The 27814-nt window shown below is 33.9% G+C and overlaps 3 protein-coding genes across 10 annotated transcripts; 1 reads left to right on the forward strand and 2 right to left on the reverse strand.

Annotated features, from left to right (window-relative positions):
* Positions 1–832: 832 nt before the first annotated feature.
* Positions 833–3360, reverse strand: LOC149479397 (regucalcin-like). The gene is made up of 6 exons (XM_089708261.1): positions 3187–3360; positions 2771–2930; positions 2286–2483; positions 1665–1889; positions 1475–1590; positions 833–1151 (listed from the first exon to the last, which is right to left on the reverse strand). The coding sequence occupies exons 1-6, from the start codon at positions 3265–3267 to the stop codon at positions 921–923; spliced, it is 1011 nt and encodes a 336-aa protein (XP_089564387.1). The 5' UTR covers positions 3268–3360; the 3' UTR covers positions 833–920.
* Positions 3361–4896: 1536 nt separating this feature from the next.
* mor (SWI/SNF- related protein mor) lies at positions 4897–27755 on the reverse strand. 7 transcript variants are annotated; one of them, XR_016317269.1, is made up of 21 exons: positions 27500–27755; positions 26760–26879; positions 22133–22246; positions 21025–21193; positions 20254–20408; positions 19790–19933; positions 19082–19206; positions 18627–18733; positions 17968–18101; positions 16388–16569; positions 15666–15807; positions 15172–15307; positions 14471–14610; positions 13891–14071; positions 13391–13545; positions 12374–12488; positions 11124–11267; positions 8234–8443; positions 7231–7333; positions 5786–6296; positions 4897–5736 (listed from the first exon to the last, which is right to left on the reverse strand). XR_016317269.1 is itself a non-coding variant. In XM_089708253.1 (20 exons), exons 1-20 carry the CDS (start codon positions 27614–27616, stop codon positions 6152–6154), a joined length of 2829 nt encoding a protein of 942 aa, XP_089564379.1. In that variant the 5' UTR covers positions 27617–27755; the 3' UTR covers positions 4897–6151. The 7 variants fall into 7 exon arrangements, 6 of the variants coding, with proteins under 6 accessions (XP_089564379.1, XP_089564381.1, XP_089564380.1 ...); XM_089708253.1 differs by having other exon boundaries at positions 4897–6296; positions 22142–22246; XM_089708255.1 differs by having other exon boundaries at positions 4897–6296; positions 14471–14607; positions 15187–15307.
* On the forward strand, positions 23305–26361 carry LOC149479399 (regucalcin-like). 2 transcript variants are annotated; one of them, XM_089708012.1, is made up of 6 exons: positions 23305–23505; positions 24037–24172; positions 24573–24776; positions 24991–25209; positions 25613–25725; positions 26054–26361. In XM_089708012.1, the coding sequence occupies exons 1-6, from the start codon at positions 23407–23409 to the stop codon at positions 26300–26302; spliced, it is 1020 nt and encodes a 339-aa protein (XP_089564138.1). In that variant the 5' UTR covers positions 23305–23406; the 3' UTR covers positions 26303–26361. The 2 variants fall into 2 exon arrangements, with proteins under 2 accessions (XP_089564138.1, XP_089564139.1); XM_089708013.1 differs by lacking the exon at positions 23305–23505 and adding an exon at positions 23892–23958.
* Positions 27756–27814: the final 59 nt, after the last annotated feature.

Genomic DNA, 27814 nt, shown 5'->3' on the forward strand with positions numbered 1-27814 from the left:
GAATTTTTATTGAATATTACAGTTTCAAGAGCAATTTTGGTGAACGCAAACAGTGCCCCGAAATAACCTCGGATAAGATTTTATTTTGTGTTTGTGCTGTGGCATATACTATTCAATATATATTTTATGTAAAACTACGTACCTACAGACGTATAAAACAATTTCATAACTCCAATACCCTGATTTTATTACAGTCATAAATTCTGTTAATAAATTAAAAATATTCACTCACGTATATATTATTGAACCAACTTGACTAAATGCGTCATTGCAATCAAAATAATATTATGTGAAAAATAAATAGGTAAACTATACATATCTTTAGTTACAATCAAATAACGCCTTCTGTGCTAGTTTATTTGATGGAACGCGCCAAGGTCAGGAACTACGGGTCCGATTTGAAAAATTAATTCTGTACTAGATACCTCATTTATCGAGTAACTATGTATTATTGGTCTCAACCAATAGGAGCGGAGCTATACATTTATAACATAAAAAAGAGTATAAGAAAGAAAAATTAACAAATCTGTAAAATTTATTAAAATGTAAGTAGTATCTTGATGAGGTCAAAAATTATCGATAAAAGTTACAATTCTCATTTAGTTCCTCACGCGATTTTCCGAATCTAATCAAATAAATTTTAAACAAAATTTGTTTAACAATGCCTATTTTATTGAAACAACAGCTATTATAATTAAATTAATCAGCTGTGTACCTTAATTCAACATTATACGGTTATACCTATGATACTTAGATATTTAAATATAAAGTTTGTTTACTCAGTTTTATTGATAAATGATAAAAATAAATATAACACAAATTAAGTCAACAATATAAATTTATTTAAGTAGTTATATTAATACTTATACAAAATATGTTCGTATCGTTAAATTTTTCAAATAATTTTCTATAGGCGTTATTTAATAAGAATCGGGATTATTAAAAACAAATTCGTATGGGGCAACACCCGAACTCCCAGTATTGGTTATGGTAAAGATGGCGCCCGCGAGAGTTTCGTTCGCGCCGCGGTTCGAAGAGGTCACGAACAATATGTCGAGGTTGGGTCCACCCCAGCATACAGATGTGATTCGGGATACTGGTAATGAGTAGCTGTACACTAGTTGCCTTGTGTCGGGGTCTATGTGCAACACCTGAAATTCAAGTCATTAGTTGATTATTTCTTACTTAGTTTGTTCTGCGGTTTCATCCGTAGACCAAACCACGAAAGAAGAAATTCTATAGCTTATGGGCTATTTTGGTATGTATGTATTACTGCCAAATAACATCAAAATTGGTTCAGTAGCTTTCGCGTGCAAAATTTTTGCGTTAATACTATTAGGAAGAAAGCTCATATTGCTTGTCCCATCTTCTCCTATTTAGCTGCTATAAAATTATTAAAATAAAAACACGAGATATCTTATTCGTATATCGAATGTGGGAGCTTAAGATAAGATAAATTATCATGAATACTTACAGTGCCACCGAACATTAGAGCGACCCACAAGTTGCCTTTGCTGTCGATTGTCATTCCATCGGGAATAGCATCACCAAGATTGAGCTCAGCAACGTCGAAAATCGTACGCCTTCCACCTAAAATAAAGAATTATTATAAACTCATTTTGCCTAATTCAAAGAGATTTCAGTAACTTTAAAATAATACTTACTAATTTCTCCAATTTTAGCATCGAAATCAAAAGCCTCAACCTTCTTTGTTGCCGAGTCAATGTAATACATGACAGTACCGTTGAGAGACCACGTGATGCCGTTTGAAATTGTCACAGGTCGTAATTGAACTCGAGGTTGCACCAAACCGTCTTGGTTCAGATCAAAACTGTATAGAGTAGCCTTATCATCCTGCACTGCATCGCCTACTTGTGGTCCCTTAGTACCTTTAATATATATCAGACATATTGAATAAGTAGCACCGGATTTTTCTATAGCAATTTCGGACAAATTTTGTTAGAAAGGAGGAACTTCGACCAAACTTTGAATACAGCCATACTTGTCGTGCGTCAACTTATGAGTAAAATACAATTATTATCGATGACATATAGCCGGATCGTGCTTAAAGGGGGCCTTTTACGATCCATTACGCCACTCAAGTTGGAATACAGATGATTATGGAATCAAAAAAAATCAAATCAAAGAGTGTTTTTCATAAATTATGTAACTAACGTTCTGTAAATGAAGAATATCAGAATAATGACTCAGTTTAAAATTGATGTAGAAGATTATTCAAGTAACGATAAAAGCGATAATATTTGAAATTTGGCTGAAAATATTACCTGCCCAAAATCTTCCTGAGGGATCCGGTTTTCCTTCATTTATAACATTGCTGGGTAGTCCATGATCTACCGTAGTTAGCAGTCTTAAAGCTGAGTCGCCACTAACATTCCAATCAAGCAAATACACAGCAGAGCGCACAGTGACCAATAGTCGGCTAGAACCAGTGACACGCGCCACTACGTTAACTTGGCCGTAATCTAGGGACAATAAAAAAATAATTAAAGTAATTATGGATGGATGATATTTTCTCTTCTACGGAAAAATGGTTTATTAGATATGCAGGAAGAGAGGTTGATTGCTAAATGCTACAAAGGTTACTTTTTAACTAGGAAAAACCACGGAGGCTTTGCTTTCTTTTCTTATTACTATTTTTTTTAATTATGTTGCGTTTCAGCAATGATCAGGTGCACACATAATTAAGATGAACAAACCACGATTAAGATGAAGTGACCCAATTTTTAAAAAATAGATGTTTAATACAAACCTATATGTTTTGTGCTTAAAGTCCCTGTAGCGTACTCCAAGCGATGCACATTTTGTTCGTGAACGTCCACAAACAGCAAGGATTGACTGTCAGCGTCCCACTCAGGGCTTTCACCGTGGTTGAATATGGCAGGCTCATTCGGATTATCACTCGTGTATATCTAAATTGGTTAAGCAGTTATAATTTAGAATTACATGTTCTTATGATATTTTTAAACAGTTCTAGATTTATTTCTAAAATAGATAAACATTTTACATGGAATTCTTAAAAGATTCGATTTTTTTAAGTACTTAGTAGAAAGTGTAGTAGAAAATTTAAAGGACTCATTTCGATATTGTTACATGAAAGAGACGGAAGATATGGTTTTAAATTAAATGGATTAAAATTCTTAAAGGAATTAAAAAAACTGTACTTACCGGAGTTATAGTAAAGTCCGAATATGCCGCCGCACACGCAATCAATAGCAGTTGACACAAAAAATAGTTATATCGGATCATTTCTGAAGATTGTATGTACCACTCTAAAACCAACACAATTGTAGAAATGAAACAACTGCAAATATTAATATTCTTTACACCATGGAATATCTTTTTTTTTATTATGTGTCTCGAGTATCCCTTTTTTCACTATAAAACGTTTGTAAAACAGGGAAATTTTATTAAATACGACGTAAACTTGTATATCTCTGGTATTTCAAAAATCTAATATTTAAGCATGAATATTTACAAAAATATGCGTATGTACTGTGCAATTGAAATAATTTATCCTTCACAACTATTCTAACATCAATAAAAAACCAGTAATGAGGGCAGGAATATTAACCTATATTCACAATGCTTTGAATAATGGAAATAGCAATCTGTGGTTACACTTTTAAACGATGACTAGAAAACGGAGTGGTACGAAAACCGAGACGGAAAATTTTGAAAAATTTCTAGAATATTTTGGTAATGGTAAACCAAGCAATACGATGTTATGTTAATGGATACTGGTTAAGAATCATTAATAAAAATAAATTAAAAGAGGAACATAAAGAACGAATATTATTTGTTGTTGATCACGTTTAAACAATTCTTATTAGATTTACTTTTAGTTTGCAATAAGAGAGTCTCGTTTATTAGACAACAAGAATTATTGTCAGGTCGAGTAGTCTTAATATCAAGAAAACAGAAATTACAGTACCCAGAAAAACTATAAAATGTTGGAATATACTCAGTAAAATTTATTTTTTCTAAAGAGGAACGATTTTGTTAAAAACTAAAAAGTAACTAAAATAATTAGTAAGCATTACATTTTAAAATATCGACAAAAATACTATCATTTTTACATAAGATAATAAGATATAATATGAATCAGATACAAGAAAGAAGAAGTAGTCATATCTTATATTAAAAGCTATCAATAAATCTGTTATTTAATAAATCATCAGATTAAATATAGATTCGATCTAAAGGTGACTTATATAATTCCAATTTAATACCTCATTCATCGCTTTATTCATACTATGTGGAGTTCCACAAAGATTGAAATTCGGGGCGTTATTGATTCCTAATTTATATTAATATTCTAAATAATGAACTATATAGATACGTCTATGATTTACTTTGCCTACGATATTAGGCAAAGTAAGTCAAATAATCTCTCAACGATTAATACTTACCTCAAAGTAGAAATATAGAGAATAAAAATTATTATAGTAGAGATAAACTACGATAACATGGCGCGCCCCTCCAAATTAATGTTTCAATGTGTGTAGTGAAATACAAATATTTAAATATTATATTATTACTAGCGGTCCGCCCCGGCTTCGCCCGTGGTACATATGAAAAATAGATGTTGGCCGATTCTCAGACTTACCCGATATGCACAGAAAATTTCATGAGAATCGGTCCACCCGTTTCGGAGGAGTATGCAGACTAACATTGTGACACGAGAATTTTATATATAAGATTATTTATAATAATATAATAATTAAATTATTAATTTTTATTATTATATTATTTATTATGAATTTCACAAATACTTTCAAACGTTTTGAATTTTAGAGGGGCGCGCCATGTTATCGTAGTTTATCTCTACATTTTTATGAACTTTTCCAAAAGCTGGACCAGTAACGAATAACCCAATTTCATAGTATATAAATGTTTTTAATTTCAATATAATTACAAAAGGTTTGTCACGCTTCATTTGTTTAACAGAAATAAATAGCATACGGAAACAGAAACATTTGCTTTCATTTTTCACAATATTGTCACATCCAATTAAATAATTTTATGAAAAGATATTTTGTATAGAAAACCATACATATTGATACAGTTTTTATAATATTTACTATAACACGAGATCTCGGTATTAATTAAATAAATAAGATAGTTTTAATTATGTTCTTGCTTGGAAAAAGTATTATTTTGCTATATAATTATGAAAAAAGTAATCGTATGCGTAATCGCTGCAGTAGACGTCATTAAACAAATATAGTATATAATATAAAATTGTTTATTAATTATGTTAAGAAGCTATTCATTTGCTATACATGTGACATAAGTAACTGTAAGCATACAAGATTTACTATGGAAATTATTATTGATGGTATACATTTATATCATCGTCATTCTAAACCGACCTCACAAGAATTAAAATACACCTTAAAACTATAACTAATGAAATAGGTATTCAAACTTTTGAATTATACAAATGTTATAACATAATGTGTCCTCTTAACAACAAATGATGGTCGATGTTGGCCCAACAAATGATGGTCGATGCTTGCCGCCATTACGGCGTTTATCATCCACCATGACGGCCGATCAAAAATATTTAGGCCTTTTACACTATCGTAATTGCCTACTCGACAAACTCTGCCCATTGTGTAGAGGGCCCATAACAAAATACATTAGTTACTGTCAAATTGTGCAAAATAAGAACATGACTGCAATATAGTCATGTCCTTATTTTGTCCATATCATCTCTACAACTGAGAAAATTCAATTTCATTCAAAACTGCGTACTGATTACAATGGTACCAATAAAGTTACAGCATATAAAACTATTGTTTAGTGGAAACAATTAATCTGTATATCTTTACTGATACATGCGAAAGTGTCTGTTTTTATCACCCTTTTTAGCCGCAATAGAGACATTTTATATTAAGTTTTCATATAGAAAGCTAGAGGATATAGTCCAATTTTTCCTGCATAGCAATTTCCTTTAACATCGCGGACGATAATCTAGTCCGATACAATTTCAATCACATCCCGAGATTCCAACTATTCAAAAACCTATTTCATTAGTACTTATCCTATTTTGGTATACTAAAGTACTAAACAGTTAGAGTAATCCCTAATAATTAGAGCTATAGGCCCCATAAGCCCCGTGCGGTGCTTAAGGGTGGTGGTGGGGGGGTTCCTGCGTGGGTTCCGCGGGCGGTGGGGCGGGGCCCACTGGGGCCCCAACAACTCCGGGCACCCCCACCACGGGGCCTACGTTCACCCCAACCACGCCGGTGCCACCGCTTTCTGCTTGTAACCTGTAAAATATTACATAATTATAATTTATAACCTTAACAGTATTGTCACGTTGTTAAAAAATAACGAAGGTAAATATAAAGGGCAAAATAAATAATTTATATAGCTTATGTTATTTTGGCACTGGTCAGGTCAAAATACGTCTAACGATTTTCCTGTCACAGAGGAATCATACATACATACCTACATCCTCACAAACTTCTAATATTATAGTATGATTAAAACCTAGATACATTTCAAACCGTGAATACTTTCTAAGTAAACCAGCTGCAGATCCGTTCACATTTTCGATCAACGGTCAAATGTTGACCGATCCATAAATAAAAATAAAAAAATAACGTGGTCATTGCGGATGGCAACTACTATTTACGGCCAAATGATAAGATTATTACATAACACAAATGATTTTCTATTTATCGACTAATGGTATTTTAATTTAATTTTGTCTTAGATTAATGTTAATAATCAATCTAATAAAAATTCACAACCTTAGATTGATCTAGCGATCTATTTTCTCGATCTTGTCAATAATCAACCGAAAGATTGTTTTTGATTTGTCACGCAGATTAGATATCGATTGAAAATTATACAATAATCGAAGATTGATGCATTCCTACATAGAGGATACCTACATTACAATTTCAGGCGGTAGATAAATATGTACTTCAAATGACTTGTATATTAAATAATGAACCTGATTTTATATCTTTTGATCAATCATTATTTCCGTTCAATTTAGCAATAACAAATTTATTTTTCCCTATACTTCAACAAATTTATGGTATACCAATAATTTTAGTAAGAGTGGCACTCGCAACATTTTACTTTTCTAGAGTTTTGTCTAGTAGCTTAGCTATTTTTTCGTATATAATAAACATAAAAATATGCGCATAGATATTATATTTTAGATGTAGTCAAACAAAATGTTTTTCTTACCTTTGAATAGCATGATTTCTTGCACGGAATTCGGCTGCCTTCAATTGCTCTAAGTGGAATTGTTGCCTTTCTTGTATTAGTTGCTGGCGTTGGTATTCAAGGCCTAATATTGAACATAAAACAATAGTTAAATTTTAGAGTCACTTCAACTTAATAAATACTGGAAATTTTCTAGGGGCCATTAAGGGAAAGTATTTAAAATACAGGAGATAGCAAGTTTAACATAATAGAAATATTATTTTATTTAAAAGACGGAATATAATTGCATTTAAATATTTTCGAGAGTTCACTTGCTTAGACCGGGAATTGAAAAAGCTAAAAATTAAAGACCAATTCAAACAACGAATTTTAATAATAGGTTTTACACTCGTGTTTTCTGCAATATATTACCCGTTAAATATTCAATATTTTCTATTGATCACACGTAGGGCATGATCAACATCAATGGAAATTTAAAGGAAGTATTGATTAGAAGTATACATCGACACATATGTATAAAATAGTATTAAAACCAAACATGTGACAATGTTTAAACTTCAAAATATCGTATAGATTGTCTAATCTAAAAATGAACGCCCCTCCACTGTGTTTACGCTCACATTCAAAGTACGTGTATAGACGCAATACACACAAATTGGTCTGCCTCATTGGTCGTTCAGTCCTCCAGTCCAGTCCATGCCCGAACGACAGGACCAGTTGGCCAACTAGTGCATAAATGACGCGATGCACGACAGAACGGACGTGTCATTCCGTACATAGCGCGCTCTCCCCGCCATACAATGCTAGGCACCTGAACTGATCGCCCGATTAGTTGACAAATCAGTGCGCGAAAGTCAAAGTTTGCAGTAGAATCGCCGCGCGCACACATATAAAAGTGGTTCAATAATTATTTGTCCTCACACATTGAAACAATGAAGTTTAGTGGAAGGGCGTTCATTTTTAGATTAGACAATCTCTACCTAAGATCGTACCAATAAAGTTCATACAAATTCCCAACACATACCTTCCCTCTCCCTCTCCATAGTGGCCTCCAGCTCTTCAAAGTGCCGCAGCTTAATCTCTAGCTTCTTCATCTGAGTCTCTACCAACAGCGCTACTAGAGACTTAATCTTCCTCTCTTCTACACCAGCGAGGTGCTTCGCCTTAACAGCGGCCGCTGCTAAAGCTGCTGCAGCCGCTGATTGCAGCTTCGCGTCGACTTGTGCTGGCGGTTCTGGACGAAATACAGTTATTTAATACTAGCTTCCGCCCGCGACTCCGTCCGCGCGGATGTCGGTCTTCGCGTGGATGGTTTATTTCTCTATTTTGAGTAACTCTGACAATGACATCTTATAAATATCTATTGGACCCAAATACGGCTAGGCCTATAATAATACGCAACGTGTGTTCGCGGTTGTACAGAACAACGTCTATGGATAAAACTCAAAAATTAAGATTATTTTTTTTTCTGCGCATTTTTCCAGGATAAAAAGTATCCTATTTTACGCCCAGGATAATAAGGTATAATTATACCAAGTTTCATCGAAATCGAACTGTTAGTTTTCACGTGATGTCTTCACATACAGACAGACAGACAGACAAAAATTTTTTTTATCACATATTTGGGTTTGGTATCGATCCAGTAACACCCCCTGCTATTTATTTTTTCAATATTTTCAATGTACAGAATTGACCCTTCTACAGATTTATTATATGTATAGATAGATTTTTGTGAACACTGGAGTGCGGAAAGAGAGGGGATTGCAACTCTCGATTTTTTCCCCTTGTCCCCATGATTTTTGTACGGCAATGCGGAATAATGAATTAAAAGCAGTATTGAAATAGTGCACAGATGCCGTACAAAATCAAATGACCAAATTTACCCCGGTAATTCTCGGAAAATAAATAAAAATTCCGACTTTGTGGACCACCATTTATGTACGGCACTGTGCATTTTCTTATTATTTTTAATGGATCTATCGGTGGTAAAGAATGCCGTACAAAAAAATGTGACTAAAATTTACCTGTACTTTCGAATTCTCATCTGCACTCAGTTGGACAGCTTACAAGTGACGTCATAGTGCTGAATCTTATTATTTTATGCTCTTATATCGTTCTAGATAGGTCACCTGGTGATCCAAATGACCCATATTTTTTTTCAACACGGGCCTGTAGTCTAGTATCGTATTGTCCAGAAAGAAAAGCGATCAGTCAAACAGATGGAGGATTTGCCTCATGGGCCTACAACACGGGATTTATCTACACTACCAATTCTACCCATATTTGTTCACGCCATAATCTACCATACTGGCAAGTGCAAATCTATATAGTACGATACAATATAGTAGCAGTAAAAAACCTAAACAAAAAGTATTATAGAACATAAAAAAACAATACATTAAAAATCTTTGCGAGACATGGAGACGCGTTTTTCTATATTGAAAAACGCTTGTGTTTACATATAAATGATATAATTATGTGTACACTTGTTACAATACAATCATTTTATTCTTTAACGATCTTTTAAAAGCTGGATTACTAAATTGTTTCGATCAGATTGTTAAAAAAAGGTTTTTGAGTCGGTTCGTTGCAAGAAACCTTTTTATATTTGAAGTAAGTTGGCGATAGATTAAAACGATCTAGATTCTATACATTAGTTTCAAGTACTGAACACTTTTTTGAGTCATATAATATTTTCTTCATAATCCGAAGCATCAATTGCATCGAAAAAAATAATTATGTTGAAAGATAGAAGATAACTATATATAAATACATTATTAAATAAAATTATTATCAAATAAATAATTTGATTATTAGATAAGATTAACTTTATGATAATCTTAATAACTGATATATTATATGATACAACACCGTCTGATTTTCTGTAATGATAAAACCAATTAACACACTCGACAACTTTGTTGGAGGGCTTGAATTGAAAATAAATATTTTATAATTTATTGATAAAGTATACATAATATATAAATTTTAAAATTATGTTATGCATACATACCAATAAGGTTGTAATGTTATAGACACAATCAAATACAATGCGAATACGAAGGAATATAAAGCTGAACATTGAGTTCCAAGTTAATATTAGTCTAAATATTTATTTTACACCGTGTAACCGGGATAAAAAACGAAATAAAATAAAGCCTTTGTGAGTCAAGAAAAATGTAGCATTTGTCTGGTGAAAAAAAAAATGAAAAATTTTAAATCGGTGCAATATAACAAACATACACATAAAAACACAAATGTTTCAATGATAATTTTGTTGATGTATATTGTTTGTTTTAATACGCGTATACTAGATTTCCGCCCGCGGCTTCGCCCGCGATTTCAAAGAAAAACCCGCATAGTTCCCGTTCCCGTGGCATTTCCGGGATAAAACCTATCCTATGTGTTAATCCAAGCGACCATCTATATGTGTGCTAAATTTCATTGTAATCGGTTCAGTAGTATTTGCGTGAAAGAGTAACAAACACACACATACACATCCAGCCTCACAAACTTTCGCATTTATAATATTAGTATGAAGTAGGATAGTAGGATAGGATAGGATTAGCAGGACAAATGTTTCTTCTTTATTTATTTTTATAATAATTTTGTTCCGATAATAAGTAAATAAATATTATAGGACATTATTACACAAATCGACTTAGTCCCACATTAAGCTCAATTAAGGCTTGTGTTGTGGGTACTAGGCGACGATAAATATAATATATAATATAATAAATACATATATAGATAACACCCAGACCCAAGAACAAATAATTGCGTTCATCACACAAATATTTGCCCTGACCGGGGATCGAACCCGAGACCGTCGGCTCAGTAGGCAGTTAGTTTACCACTGCGCCAACCGCGTCGTCGTTTTACTTATATTTTATGTATATATTTATTATTTATACCTTGTGGTTGTGGCGCATCTTCCTCCTTAACATCTTTTTCCTCAGCCGGAGCCGCTCCCTCAGAGGGCTCCTCCTTCACTTTGGCATCTCCCTCCCCTTCTACTTCCATTGGTTCTCCCTTTACGTCGGCGCCTTCTTTCTTTTCTGTATTTTATAATTGAATTATGAAGAAATGAAAAATAGAGAGATGCTATTTTGGATAAGGGGAATGTAAATATAATCTATTTTTGTTTTAATAATCAAATTAAGAAATATTTTTGTTACTTCCACACAATACAAATGAATTATTGTCTCAAATAAAATTGTAATTGTAATTTATAGCCTTATAGCCTTCCTCGATAAATGAGCTATCTAACACCGAAAGAAGTTTTCAAACCGGGCCAGTAGTTCCTGAGATTTGCGTGTTCATTCAAACAAACAAACTCTTCAGCTTTATAATATCAGTATAGAATATTGATAGATGTCGATAATAATAAAATTGGAAACCTCGTTATTGGCGTATTGTCTCATAGATAGAAGTAGATTAAGTCAATAAAACTGTAAGTTGGGAAGTTTTCAATGAATAAATAAATAAAATCTATACTAATATTATAAAGCTGAAGAGTTTGTTTGTCTGTTTGAACGCGCTAATCTCGGGAACTACTGGGCCGATTTGAAAAATTATTTCGGTGTTAGATAGCTGATTTATCGAAGATACCTATAGACTATATATCGTCACTCTAAGACGAACAGGAGCGGAGTCACACGGGGCACAGCTAGTAATAAATAAATGTAAAAGTTGCGTACAAAAAAAAAATGGTTGTCTGTAAAGTCGGTTTACTGACGATAGTTGAACGTGACAACGTCCGATTGTGCTTCTTTGTCACTCGTTCCGCGCTCTCGCTTGCACTTCAAGCCTTACGTGGAACGCCTCAGAGCGAGGTAACGCCGCATGAGTCATGTTTTTTCGTGCGTGCAGCCGGCTCTACCGAATTATAAGACGTTGTCACGTCAAAAACCGCATCAAAATCCGTTGCGTAGTTTTAAAGATATAGCATACACAGGGACATAGGGACAGAGAAAGCGACTTTGTTTTATACTACGTAGTGATGAAGACTCGAGTCGAAATTGATATTTTGGTTTTATGGTATTCAAATGCTTTATAAAGCAATATAATATTTATAAATATAAATTTATGAAGAATAGAAAAAATTGGATCACGAGGCGGGACTTTTTCTATTCTTTATAAATTTATAAGAGTCGAGTAATACCGGGCGGGTGCTCGGGCGCGGTGCCGGCGATGCCGGTGCCCGCGAGCGCGGCCTGCGGGCCCAGCGCGCCCGCCGCGCGCACGTGCGCCTCCATCATGGCCGCCGGCACCTCGTCCTGCACAATGGAACAGATATCAATACAATTGTAATCCATACTAATTATGTATTATAAATGCGAAAGTAACTCTGTCTGTCTGTCTGTTACTCAATCACGCCTTAATTACTGAACCAATTTGCATTAAATTTGGTATAGAGATATTTTGATACCCGAGAAAGGACATAGGATAGGTTTTATCCCGAAAATCCCACGGAAAAGGGAACTATGCGGGTTTTTCTTTCTTTTGCGCTAGCGATGCCGCGGGTGGAAAGCTAGTAGGAAATATGAATACTTTTCTGTTCATGATCGCCGGTACGATGCAATATTTATATGTATTTAAAAGCTAAGACTCACTCGCGCTTAAAAATTGTCTTATGAAAAAGTCTACCTACGCGCAAACACCGCCTATTCGGCAAAATTCTAATAAGTTACGAAATAAGACGATAATGTACAAACTACTAGCTTTCCGCCCGGGGCTTCGCCCGCATTTTCAAAGAAAAACCCGTTCCCGTAGGATTTCCGGGATAAAACCTATCCTATGTCCTTTCTCAGGTATCAAAATATCTCTATACCAAATTTCATGCAAATTGGTTCAGTAGTTAAGACATGATTGGGTAACAGACAGACAGACAGAGTTACTTTCGCATTTATAATATTAGTAAACTATACGTAGCCCGTTTATGACGACGTATTAAGGCTAGTTGTTTTTAGTTCGTCAACTTTTTTTTTACTAAAAAATAACGAAAATGGTACACCTAAGAAATAATAATTATTGACACTTCTTTTATTACTACTTAAATTTTATAAAACTGTTTTTTTTTTCAAAATCAAGATAATATCAATTATTTTATATTATTTTGTTCCCACTTCAACAAAACAGAATAAACTCACTGTCTTGTTCAACCTATTATACCTCTCACCTTTATAGCAGCAAATTCATCCATAGCCGCTTTAGTGGCCTTTGACGCAATACGCGGGTCCACTACAGAAGCGAGGAAAGCCACGGTACTCATGACTGGGTTGCCCGTCTTGCTGAATGGGATCGGTTGGTATGCTAGAGGTCCTAACACACCGCCTAGAAAATATTCCCATATTTAATCATAATTTATAATGTTTGAAGTTCGATTAGTATTGTTCAAAATCAATTATCGCAGAATACATTGTTTTGCAGGTAGAGCGTTTTTAGTCTCTGATCTTTGCTTCTTTATGTATTTCTTGCGTTGTATTATTGGTTGTTTGTTTTAAAGCATGTTTGAAGGGAATTTTATACGTTTTTATACATTTCATTTATTCGTAGCAACTGTTATGCTCAACCAACTATAATTAAAATATGGATGTAGTCAGATCAAAAGTTCTAGCGCTTCCAGGAGTAAAAGCGTCCTTTGTTATATGTGTAATGTGCGCTGAGCGCTACACTCACTATCATTAAGGTACGGGTCTTCAATGGGCAGTCGCAAGAAGTGCAATATGCACTCGTCGTGCGTCCTTGTGCCCACGTGTGCGGCCACGCGGTTCCAGTCGTCGCGGTGCAGTTCTAACGCTTCCAGGAGTAAAAGCGTCTCTTGTTCCGTCCATTCGCGACCGCGGGCTCCACCACGGTACTATATGGACAATAAATTTTATTAATAATATGCACATTTAATAACTCAGGCCCCGGAATCACAGACACAATAGAAAATCTATTGTGTCGTGGACAGATCGGGCCGTTCGGGGCTCAATGGGTTAATATACACAAAAGCATTATAATTCAGAAACTGTAAAATCATTTATTATTTCACTTACAGTAAGTGGTAAAAGCAAAAAACGACAATATTAATAGTTATTGTAGTAGACAATGGAAACTAAATAAAATGTTAGAATAGATTTGATGTTTTATTTAAACACACCCACCACACATTGCTAGTTATATAAAAGTTTTTTCGAACTTTTAAATATTGTACAAAACCACTATAATAACATCATTTTTTCAATAGTTATATCAAGGTTAAAATCATAGTTACCTGATCCAACTTAAGGCCAGGCGCATTACCCAGTTCCAGGGTCGGTTCTGTCTTAACCGTTGGCTCGGCCTTAACTGGAGCTCCGCCTTCCGCACCGTTCGGTAATCCGGCCTCCACTTTAGGCACCGCTGCGTTTTCTACTACAAAATATTGTTCAATTACGATTTGACAGTTAAGAAAAGGAATTTATAAACGAAATGGTATTTAAACAAATGTGAACAGCTATAATAAAATAAACTTTTCGTAAAAACGAAACTACTTAAACTGAAAAGTGTTATAACATTCTTTGTATTGGATAGAGTAAGAAAATGATGCAAATTTTTTGAAAAGTTATTAACAAAAAATCTATTTCAGAACAACTTTGACTGATTGTTCTGTTAATCATATATAAGGTAAGTTGAGTAACGTTTTTAAATAACTTATAAAATAATATGAGTAACAAAACTTTAAATAACAAAAAATGTGTGCGTGTACTAGTGTACACACGTAAGAAGTGAAACTTCTTTATGACCTTATTTTTCAAAAAATAATTTACTATATGCAACTTTACAGAAATACGTCGAATCACGCGTGGTAGGGATAAGAAAAAGATGGCGCGTAACGGAAAATGTCACGCGTAACGAAAAAATGTTACACTAAATTTTTTTCCAACGCCGATAAAGAAGTTTCACTTCAAAAAAAAATAAAGAAGAAATAACAACCGTAACCATAGCTACCAGGTCTAGGCTGAGCTGGTCTGGGCTGCAATGGCTGCAAGCCTGATGGCGTATCGGATAAAACGTGGAAGTGAGACGTGGGCGGCGGGCCCATTGCTGTCGGACGGACATCGGCTTCCACCTGTTTAATAATAAATGCTTGTTTTATAGTATTCGATATTTCAATAAATAAGATTCATAATAACTATGTATGTAGTTCAGGACCAACAATTCTCATTGGAAAGTCAGAGATCGTTTGGAAAGTCAGTTTGGAAATTAGTAAAACAGAGGGTACAAAATATAATAATATAACACATATTGAACTATCAATTTACTATTATTTATGAAGTTCCCCTTCTCCATTGTTACACGGAAGAAATATTTAAAAGTTAAAAACAAATCGTGAAAGCATATCGCTATCGCATCTTTTAATGATACATTTTTTTATTATTAAAATATTTACAATCATTTTTATTCAAATCTAAAAAATAAAACAATACCTGGTAATTAACGAGTCCCCACTGTTCGAGGAAACCATGCACACGCATGATAGCGCACACGTCGCCCGCGAGATTGCGGCGACACGCCGTACTTGTTAGATACTCCGTGGGGTTCAAACGGTATGTGTCGATCATGAAATTTCTGGAGAAAAAAGTAATATATTAAATGGCGTCGATCATGAAATTCCTAGTGAAAATTTTTTTTATCAAGTACTAACCGAAGTAATTGTAGAGTTTTATTAGATTTAATCATATCAGGTGAACAATAAATTACATATATAGAGAGATTTGCAAGTTCATACGAGACATTAAAGGCATCATAAAACCAAACTTTATATATTTATGTATCAACACATGCACTATGTACTTTAATTGTAGTACCTTGTTGAATACATTTTATTTATTTGCCTTTCAGTAGAAAATAACTGTTTATTTGTCTCAATTATAAAGAAATTAAATCCTTTCATTGATTAACAAAAATTTATTCAATCATTAACATTATTTGTATGAAACAGAATGTCAATGAACAAAAGAATGAAGCTGAGCCACGACAAGGAAAATAACCGCATATATTGGGGTTATAATTCATGTATTTTACATTCCACGTCACTTAAGGCTAACAACCTTGTAACATCGTAAGACTGAAATGTTTATCAACGGCAACTTTTATTTTATGAATAAAATTAAGCAAACAAGGAAAACTATTAGTTTTTATTAGTTACCTGTAAGCAAGATACATTTCCGGTGTTTTAGACTTATTCTTGTTATTGAAGAACTCTGGTAGAGCTCTTTTCTCGATAGTATGTATGGAGTTATAGTCAAACCACGCGGAGTAGGACGGCACTACTATGTGATGCGTTTGATCAGTCACATTGTCTTCTAGCTCCTCTTTGATTATTGTTTCCTGTTACAATATTATATTAATTAGTGTTCTGTTTACTGAATTACCTTTTCATTGATTTAAACATATATACAATTTATGTTTAATTTAAGTTTATTTGACTTGACTGCATTTTGCTCTAATGTTTATAACAACAATTCCTATGAGCTTGAGGGATATTTATACCTTGGGATCATATTTATATCGAAAAATCGGCCCTAAGTAGAGACTTAGGGCCGATTTTTCAATGCTTGGATAAAACTTATTCGTCAAATAATGTATAAAACTACCATTTTAAAAACGTATTCTAATTGTCCGTATTTGACAGTTTACGTGACATTTTAATATTATCGTGTTTATTGGACGGATAAGTTTTATCCAAGCATTGAAAAATCGGCCCTTAGTGACATATCACACTAGCGGATTGCGAGCGGTTTCAAAGCGGAGCGGGTGCGCAACGAATACGTTGCGGTTGCGCAGCGAATTCGTTGCGGACGCGTGGCAGATGCGCAACGTTTACGTCGCAGTCATGTACACTCATTAACAAAATGGAATCCGTGCTGGTTGTTACTTATAACTTGTGATAGTATAATAATTATGAGATCATTATTTTTTACGAGTTTCATAACATGTTAATGTTTAGGGTATTGTTTTATCTATTAAATCTTGGTCGAAATGCAATCAGATAACTTAATTGCTCATTAAGAAAGTTCATTAGTGAAATAAATGTTAAAGCTCCTTAACTAAAACAGGGCTATCTTATTATTAGATAAATAGCAGTGAATAGAAAATTTTATCAAGCAACCAGCAACTCACTATCACTTTGCTCATAATTAGGTTCACAAAATCTCTTTATAACATACGTTGCTATGGGAGAGATTATACTGGTCAGTCGTTACATACTTTTGGAATGTATGGTACATTCTAAAAGTCCTAGTAATTCAATTTTATAGCACCTTTTTTTAACAACTCCAGTTGTTATTACATCTTTAGTTAACTGTTAAGTAAGTGCATTTCCACAGTACGGTTAAAAAATTGAGTGCTACAGAAACGATGGAAATATTGAATGGAAGTTAGGCAAGGCGGAAGGGCTGGCTTTTGTGCGAGAGTATACAAAATGACGCGTCCGCAACGAATTCGCTGCGCAACCGCGGCGTGTTCGTTGCGCGCCCGCAACGTATTCGTTGCGCACCCGCTCCGCTTTGAAACCGCTCGCAATCCGCTAGTGTGATATGGCACTAAGAGATATACAAACCAGTGAAACCAATAACAAAAGGTATATTTTCACACTGCCTGTTCAAATTTTATTTTAGCAACAAAATTACAAAAAAAACCGCTTGTTTCATGTAAAGAGTGTAGAGACTTGAGAGAAAATTTTAGCAACAACTCGCTTCGTCATTACATCTATATTAGTTATTATACCTGTGTGTTGGAGTCGCTGTGCTTGCCCTGCGAGTCATCATGGTGGTCGATGGGTGCAGGCGTGGTGGGAGCATCGGCCGCTGCACCACTCGACTCAGCTGCTGTGTTCGCACCGGATGACGTGCTTGCGGGCGCTATTTGGACAAAAAAATGAAACAATTGGTTGTCTGTAAAGTCGGTTTACTGACGATAGTTGAACGTGACAAAGTCTTAAGGCCGATTGTGCTTCTTTGTCGTTCGTTCCGCGCTCTCGCTTGCACTTCAAGCCTTACATGGAACGCATCAGGGCGAGGAAACATCGCATGAGTCATGTTTTTTTGTGCGTGCAGCCGACTCTATCGAATTATAAGACGTTGTCACGTCAAAAATACTGTAGAATTGCTTACGAGACGAGATGAAAATGTTAACATTAAAAAAGAGCGTTATTGCCGAGCACACGTGTCAGAAGTCTTTGGCAAGATTCAAAGATACCAAAACCTCGCCTCACTCGTGACGTGACGGTGTTGCCATGATGCGACCTTGAAATTTTACAACGCGCCTAAAGAAGATTCACTTTAAAAATACATGATACCTCGTGGCCTTATTTAGACAGCTTTCTTATAAAACGATTAGGATAAGATATTTGTTGAAGGTTAAAAAAATGTTCAAACACAACTTACGTTCCGGTGCTCTTTCAGGTTCAGGCGCGGGAGTGACATCAGTGTTATCCCTTGATGCATTATCCTCCTCTTCGTCTACGTCGTTTTCCCGCCGTTTTGCTAAACGGCTATAATTAATAAAAAAATGTTTATTATTGATATCTTGTTTTTTTAATTTGTTTATTTACATTTTCTTGTGCATATTAAATTACAAAATATGCTTACATCAATTTTACTTAAATTTAATTCAAATAAAGCATTCCACAAAATAAACTTCAATTTCAAATAATTTTAAATGTTATTTAGTTATTTTGGGATGTATTTTACAATGCCTTTGACTTTCACAATTAAAACTTGGATATACTGTTATTGAAATTGTCACTTACATTTTCATTTTTACTCAATCACTTAAAATGCTTGAACAAATACATATTTAAAATCGTTTAACATATAACTATAATATATTTATTCCTTACCTCTTCCTCTTGCTATGTTTCTGCGGGGGAGGGGAGGGGGAACGCTTCCTCTTGCCCTTCTTGCTCTTTGAGGAGGTTTCTCCTCCGGGGATTAGATCGTCGACTGATAGACGTAGTTTGTGTACCTGATTTTTTAAATGTGAGATTATGCAATCGATATAATAAATAAAACTCAAAGGTGACTGATATAGTGATCTATCAACGCACAGCCCAAACCACTGGACGAATCGGGCTGAAATTTGGCATGCAGGTAGATGTTAGGACGTAGGCATCCACTAAGAAAGGATTTCCCGAAATTCTTGCGGGAACGGGGAAAAACGGGGATGCACGTACAAAGTCGTGGGCGGAAGCTAGTAGAATATACGTAAGCACGGTATGTAAAAAGACTAACGTAACTTTCGTATTTCTTGCATAGAAACTAAATGAGGTACTCTATCGAAATCAAATAACATTTTGTCAATCACGAATCAATATCTACACATTTAAATATGTGCATAACTTAAAAACAGTCTGGTATATTAACAGATACTTAATAGTAATTTTCACATTTAAAGACCCTTAGAGATAATACATATTAATATAATTAATGCGAAAGTCTGTAAATCAAGCATTCACAACCAATTATTTGAAATAGGAAATGGTAGTTTCTGCTCCTAGTTATTTCTAATATTCAAAATTAATTCACATATATTAATTATAAATGTATACCTTTTTCTTTCCATTAGCGTCAACTTCATAATCCTCTTCATTGAGCCACTCATTGTAGTGCGGCAAGTCCAACACCCACGTTGCAGACACGCGGTAAGGGTCCGATTTATTGCAATCCCAGTTCGCTGTTTCGGGAACGTCCACCTTTAAATATCAATAAATTCTCATTAAAACTTACAATCTATTTAGTTAATTAGAAGAAAATTAATAAAAGTTAAAAAAAATATAGGCTTTCCAGTGTTCTTTCGACGATAGAAATTTATAAAGAATGCGTCTAAAGGTGATAACAAATAGCAAGGATCTGTACCTAAAGAATGTAACTTATAAAATGGTAATCATTTTACATGGTGGACGAAAATTATTTTTATTATAGTCTAAAATGCAAATCTATCAGAAGAAACAATACAAATGAATATCTCAAACAAATATTTATCACCTACAAATTAGTTCTATTATTATCTTACCGGTAAATCAGCCTGCGCCCACGTGTCGTGGCTATCGGGGAAGTAATACCAATGTATGAGCACGTTGTTGCCGCGACGGAACACCGGGCGAGCGTATTCCTCCTCCAGGGGGTCTACGGCTGGGTATATTATGTGGGTGGCGTCTTCTTCGTCATCTGAATTTAAAAAAAAGGAAAAAAATATATAATAATAAACAATTGATACTAGTTGTTAAAAAAGGATTGCTTTTAGAAGCGTTCATGAATCATCTATATGAATTGTATAGGAATTTTCTCAAGAAGTACTCAACAACATATCTATGGATAAATTTTCAAAGAATAGAAAATCCCGCGTCTTCCGTCATTCGCGCGCACATTTTATTGTATTCTTTAAAAAAATATATTTATAATAAGCATTAGAATGCCATGAAACTAAAATATCAAATTCAACATATTATCAATACATTTACATTACCGAAATGTTAACAATTAAACGTAGATAAGAAACAAATAACAATTGGTTCAGCAAAAATAAATGAAATAACAGGTACATTGCGCTTCCTGTGCAGAATACAATAGTACAGTGGCTAAATAGAAAAACTTTTGTCCTTGCTAGAAATCTCTAGATAATTCACTTCAATAATTATAAGCTTGTACACTCTCATAAAAACTACAATAACAATGGATATTTACTTCATCTAATAATTATCCAAAAATATGAAGTAATCTTATAAAATGTATGCTGAACAATTTGCGAGGGTTTGGCATCAAGTGACAAATTATGAAAGCTTACCGCAGATCTCTACTTGATGGTTGCTTATGATGTCTTTGACTTTGTTGGCGGTTGCCTTATCGACCTCGGGACGTATGTAGATGCAGGGTGACCTGATTATTTCAGCGCTCAGCAAAGCTGTCTCTATCTCCATCATCATTTGCACGTTCAGGTCCTTGCGAGAGGGGTTCTGCAAAGGAAGGACAGGGAGAGGGAAGAAAAAACGGCAAATTAATTCGTATACGGTAAACGTAAGGTTCATTTTTCATTAACGTTATCTACCGTTCTGACGTCAAGGAATTTTTAGGTAGAAAAAATATTTGTGTGTAGTCAAGGACTTACGTTAATTTTGAAGAGACTAAAAAGTCACGAGTGTTCCAAAAATATCACAAAATAGTGTGAATAAAATTTAGTAAAATCATAAAATAAAATATAAAAAAACAATATTGCACATGCACACAACGAGGGTGAGTAACACTTCCCAAAATATTAGTGACAAAAACACAACATACAATTATCACAAACAAATTAAAAAATATATTTACACAGAACACAGAATAAGACTCCCGAAAACCTTGAAATTGGAATGAGATCTGCGTGAAATGGCAAGAATGTACCCACCAAGAATAACATAGTTGTGTGTTTTTGTCTGATCTAAAAAATAATAATTCATAAAAACCATAATATTTGTCTCTATACATGTAGAAATAAATTGTAAAAGATCTCTCTGGTGTATAAGAAAAATTGTATTTGGTGTATCTAAGAAGTGTAATAGATATGTAGTTGTTAATAATTCATACCCTTAAATCGTGCGATTGGAATGGAGAACACGACTATTGGAAAAAAGGATGCGACCGATGTTGATTTTCCATTTTTTCTAACTTGAATTTTATTATACAAAATAATTACTATCTTTCCCGTTATAAAAATGATTGATGATCTGTGCACTATATGGGTACTTAGTATCTTTGAAACCAGAACTATATCAAAAAATGTATAGTTTTTCGTGCCATCGTTCGCAAACTTTTTCCACCGGCCGTGCAAATGCATTGTTATAGAGCCGGTGTCGGGACTGCGGGGCGCGGGGCGGCGGGGCGGCGGTGAGAGGCGCGTGCGATCGGGTGCATACCTTACCGACCTGGAAGTCGAACTTGCGCCACCGCTGCTCCGACTTGAAGCGGAACATGGTGGCCAGCACGGTGCACAGTGAGCCGCCCGGCTTCATGTCCATGAACACTTTTATCTGGAATGGAAATGTGTGCTTGAAATGTTTTTCTGTTGATGGAAAGTATAATAGGGCAAACGCGAATTATACTAAGCCGCTAAGAGACAAAATTTTGGCGAAGTTAAACTTATAAGAGTTCCTTGTATGATGTATAATAAGTCAGCTGCTGAAATAAAACAGATTGATTTTAAGTAATTTGCGAAATCAATTATCAAAATGTATTATAAATTATACAATGTTCATTTTGTGTTTCATGACTCTATGTTTTTTTTTGCACGATAAAGAATGCAAGGTCAATAGTAACAAAAGCATTTTAAAAACAGTTTCAAGTTAAAATAGGACATGAAACTAATTTAGCGATACCAAACATGTCTTGAATTATATTCGTTGATGGTTCGCGCAAAGTAATGGCCTGCCTTTCCGGCGAAATGAACAATATACCTAACATGATTAATCATTACTCTGTAGTACAGTATTCATTCATTCACTATATAATTCCAAGTTTAATATAACGGGTAATTACGTAATAATGAGTCATTGTTATTTAAATTATAATTGCAAAATAATATTGTTTTGCATTTCACGTTACCAATAACAAGATTTCGTGATCTAATCTCAAGTAGCTGTAGACAACCGTTTTAAGATAACTTAAATCATCAGTAGGTGATGCCTCGTCAAATGAAATCTACCTAAAATTATGAATAATTTTACTTTCAACCAATAATACCTAGGTATTATTTTGCAGAATACCTAAGTGTAAGTGGAAAGCTCTTATTTAAAGTAAAGAGCATGAGAAATGATGTCTCCATTATTTACTTTAAAGTTTAAATTTTAAACTCATTAAACTGAACAAAATATATGAATTGCAGTATCGAAATTGCCAAAAACAATTCGCAGACAATGAATGCAATAACATTTACATTGGGATAACACATAGCATAATGATTCCAATACTTAATTAATTGATTATAGGTATTGCTTCTTATTTGACATTGTAATTGATTATAGCAAAAACATGCTTGGAAGATTTTGCAACCTACTACAACTTGACCATGGATTTATCTCAATATCTTTAGTAGGCAGGCAGTTTACGTTCAAATTTGCAAAACATCGGACGCGTGACGATGTTATAACAAATATTTATTATATCGAAATTAAAGTGAAAAATTAGATTTATAATGGGAAATTCAGTGATGTTATGGTATCCAATTATTTTTACAATATTGTGTTTGGAGTGTATTCAAGGATATACGGCTTCATCGCCATTAATAAAAAATGTAAGGAACCGTCTCTTTTTCTCACACTAAAGTCACTGAATAAATCTAAAGTGTATAAATTATATGTAGTAAATTATAAACTAATTTTACAGATTTTTTAAGATGTCATGGTCTTAAATGATATTATTTTATAAATTTATTCATTTATCTTTTGATAAATATATTGAAAATGCATGAAAAAGTTAACCTTTCCTTATCATGCAATGCACAATTTATGTACATGCCAGAAATTAAAATTATCTGCTTACTCCATATCAAAAATAATTAAGTAGATCGTTCTATGGTCTTTACTCAGAATGTGAATACTCCAAATGGAAACATATTATGTATCTGTTAAAATACTAGAGAGATTACTTCAAAACTTGAGCAAAGAGTCTTTCGTTCGTAAAAAGGACAAACAACTTTAGACCGGTTTCTATGGTTCGGCAGCTTCGTATCAATGATTATAAAATTGTTTGTACACGATATCTTACATAAGATAGTGATCAGTTAATCATTGGATTGTCTCATGCCTTTCAATTTCTAATTTAGGTTGCTCGAGGTGGTATTCATTTTGAGGGCCCTCATTGGACGGAAAACGAAAGTGCACTCTACTGGGTCGATATAGTAGATCAAAAAGTTTACAGACTTGACGCTGTTACCGGAAATGTGACTTCGCGAAGAATAGGTACATTCAACGCTCTCAATCTATCACTCACATGCTAAATTTATGCTTCTCAACAATAGCCACTTGAGGTCTATAAGCGTTTGTTAAGACATATTATTTTAACAATAATCCGACAGCATTCGGAATACGACTTCTGAAGAGTGTTTATTATTTATATTAGATTTATCTCTTTGGTTGATAACATATTTTCCGATACAACATAACCTGAAGACGAGATACCAAAAAGTACAGTAATCCTTTTTATTTGAGATAATTATAAAGCATTCTTTAACCACGCATACAAAAGAAAGATACCTTGAAACGGAACAAAAAAATAGGGTATACATAATTGATTTGACCACGATAAAAAACTATACAACGATAAAAATTATACGTTCTTCATCAGAGCGCAATGTTTCAGAGTACGGGCCTGTATCTCTTGTTGTAACAGTAAAGGACTACCCAGGAGAGGTGGTACTGGCATCTCGCAGTGAACTGTACTTAATGTCCTGGGATGCTAATGAAGGCGACAGTGCTATGAGATTACTCACTGCAGTTGACTTGGGCAAACCGGACAACCGAATCAACGACGGCAAAGCTGACACAAAGGGACGACTTTGGTTTGGTATGTAGATGTAAATAGTCTATTCTAAGATTACCTTGAACCAAAAATTAGAATATCTTTAGAAAGCATTGTATTGCATTTACATACGAATCTTTCTTATGTTTATGTACCTAGGTAGGTACTCTATCTATTGATAAAATAGTTAAACGCCGATATTGAACATAAAACCTACATGTCAGTAATAAATATTAGTTATTGGTTTTCAACTTTTCAGGTACTATGGGTAAAGAGGATGCCTCCGGCGTGGATCTCGATCAGGGTACTTTATACATGTTGACAAGTAACAATTATATACACCCTGAACAAAAAGTTCGTCCCGTCTCCATTTCGAATGGTATAGCGTGGACTTCGGATGATAAATTCATGTTTTATATAGACAGTCCCCTGCGAACTATCGATGTATTCGACTTTAATATTGAAACTGGTGACATTCGTAAGTATAAGTTGTATTTTGTATGGTTGCTGTGTACATAAAAGAATCGATAAAAATAATTCTATTTTCGTATACAAAAATATCAATTTGAAATATAAATATGTTACACATTTTATAAATTTATTTAAACACATTTTTATAATTATAAAATATTATTGTGTTAACTGTTGAAAGTTACATTGTAAAGTAAATTAATATTTGACTTTCAGTTTGAATTTATAAACACACCGCAATGAGTCATATTTATGAAACAATCTATAGTTTCATGGTATAGCAGATATTATAACTTTATTCAGCATAATTTTATTAATTGTACATGTAACATAGAGATGATAAATAATAATAAAAAAAACAAAAACATGTAAAATGCTTGAGATTCTATTTTATTTAATATTTATTTTAGGGAATCGAAGAACACTATTCAGCTTTCAGAAGCACAATGTCACTGGTGTCCCTGATGGCATGACCATAGACACAGATGGAAACTTATGGGTAGCCTGTTATGATGGCGGGAAGGTATAGTATAAAATTCAGACTATTCATTATTCAATAAAAATGTAGTTGCATGACAAATAACAATTTTCGCTTAGTATCGTCATAATGCAATTTTAGAATAAAAATTACAATCAAGAAAAAAAATTACTTTTCTCAGCTGAAGATATATATCAGTTTCACAAAGTCAATTGAGCCGGGATTGTCCCTGCATTATATCAAAGACAGTTTGTGAGGTCATATTTAATTTATATTCATTGAGCCAGTTCCCATTTTAACAAATTCTATCTGATAAGTGACATCCACTCATAAACCATCATCTACATAATCTTATATTCACGTCAATTTATAGGTGATAAAAATAGATTCGCGAGCGGGCAAACTGCTAGAACAACACAAAATACCAGCGACCAAAGTGACTTCAGTAACTTGGGGCGGCCATGACTTATCCACTCTATATGTGACGACAAGCCGAAGGGGCTTAAACTCTGCCCAATTAGCGCAGGAACAGGAAGCTGGTTCCTTATTTGCTATACAAGGCACTGGCTCTAGAGGATTTCCTAACAACCAATTTGTTTTTCCTAATGCTGATGTGTATTGATTTCATTGTATATGAAATGTCTGTTTTTGATTGAATAAAATATACCTGTAAGAACTGAATGATGTTTCACTTCTTCACTTTTGTAGGTTAAATGTATTGCTGTTCCACAGTTTTTTCTTCCTTTCTTTAAATCAATATAATTAAAATATAATTTTATGTTCAAATTAAAGACATTTTGAGTGGATTTAAAAACATGTCCTTTTTTATTTACATTTGTAAAACTCAGTCTCATAGTTTATTTGAGTATAAATAATCATACTTTAATAAAAATTGTTTTAAAACCAAGTACATTTAATATAAACAGAATAGTTAATAATAGAACAGAAAGGTTTCTTTTCAATAACAATAAACCCTGAACTGACTTTGCAGCAATCCCATAACTTAAAAGATAATTGAATAAAAAGGCTACACAAAAGAAAGTCCAAATTAATAATAATAATAAGTAAATACTACTCACAGGAAGTCTCAGAAAAGGTGGATCGGTGGCATTTTTACCCAACTTGTTCTCTTGATACTGTATAAGTTGAATCACTAGTTGTGCCAGGCCTTCTTTTGTAGGTGGATCAGTTTGGACATGCTGAAAAGTATAATTTTATCAATAATTAATAACTAGATTTCCGCCCGCGGCTTCGCCCGCATTTGCAAAGGAAAACCCGCATAGTTCCCGTTCCCGTCGGATTTCCGGGATAAAAACTATCCTATGTGTTAATCCAAGTTACCCTCTATATGTGTGCTTAATTTCATTGTAATCGGTTCAGTAGTTTTAACGTGAAAGAGTAACAAACATCCATACATCCTTACAAACTTTCGCCTTTATAATATATATTAATAATGTAAACAAGTTAAATGAATATAAATCTGATCCACAATTATTGTTTGATTCTCAATCATATGTGTATAAGTAAGTATATAAGTTATAAATTTCTGTGACAAAGCTAGTCCATATGCAATGGGATAGCTAAGTTAGATAGATGTAATACTTTAGAAATTATCTTCATTTTTATTAAAATTTTGTAACGGAAAATTTTCTGTGATTATTTATTGGTTGTCGATTCGAGGGAAGTTAGTCGGTATCCTGATAAAAGGATAACAATAAGTTATTGTTTAACCTGAATATATTATAAAATATTTACATGTTGCTAGCTTATGGATCATTTAAAAACAGAGATACATTTATTTATGCTTAAACTTTCTTACCTTTTTACAATTTTTCTGCAACCATACACGGATTTGGTCAAATTGAGCCAAGCATTCCGGCGATTGAAAGTATTCCACATTTGGGCCTCCATCCTTTTTAGGACCGAGAGTAGTCATTTTCTTTTTGTTGTATGTAAGGATTTATATTTATTATTATGATATTTAAGCTTTCTCTGCAAATAACAAGTAATTTCCTTCAAAATTCACATTCACAAGAAAAGCATAAACGAAAGCGTCGCTTTGCTTGACAAATGACAACAGTGAATTGTCATTTGTCAACTGTCGCATCATTTGACATTTACTAATGTCAGACAC

This window comes from Colias philodice, chromosome 20 (genome assembly GCF_061535455.1).
Source record: "Colias philodice isolate Cphi_HAF_F1 chromosome 20, ilColPhil1 Martin Lab GWU primary, whole genome shotgun sequence".
In the NCBI taxonomy this organism is placed as follows: domain Eukaryota; kingdom Metazoa; phylum Arthropoda; class Insecta; order Lepidoptera; family Pieridae; genus Colias; species Colias philodice.

Bases quoted from the DNA above. Each gene is read 5' to 3' on its own strand.
- LOC149479397 (XM_089708261.1), bottom strand. From the start codon at position 3,267: ATGATCCGATATAACTATTTTTTGTGTCAACTGCTATTGATTGCGTGT. The intron at 2,931-3,186 runs GTAAGTACAGTT...TAACCAATTTAG, and splicing joins CGGACTTTACTATAACTCCG to ATATACACGAGTGATAATCC. The intron at 1,591-1,664 runs GTAAGTATTATT...TCTTTATTTTAG, and splicing joins TGCTAAAATTGGAGAAATTA to GTGGAAGGCGTACGATTTTC.
- LOC149479399 (XM_089708012.1), top strand. From the start codon at position 23,407: ATGGGAAATTCAGTGATGTTATGGTATCCAATTATTTTTACAATATTG. The intron at 23,506-24,036 runs GTAAGGAACCGT...TTTCTAATTTAG, and splicing joins CATCGCCATTAATAAAAAAT to GTTGCTCGAGGTGGTATTCA. The intron at 24,777-24,990 runs GTATGTAGATGT...TCAACTTTTCAG, and splicing joins AAAGGGACGACTTTGGTTTG to GTACTATGGGTAAAGAGGAT.
- mor (XM_089708249.1), bottom strand. From the start codon at position 27,616: ATGACTACTCTCGGTCCTAAAAAGGATGGAGGCCCAAATGTGGAATAC. The intron at 20,409-21,024 runs GTAAGCTTTCAT...TTTTAAATTCAG, and splicing joins CCATCAAGTAGAGATCTGCG to ATGACGAAGAAGACGCCACC. The intron at 19,207-19,789 runs GTATACATTTAT...TTAAAAAATCAG, and splicing joins ACGCTAATGGAAAGAAAAAG to GTACACAAACTACGTCTATC.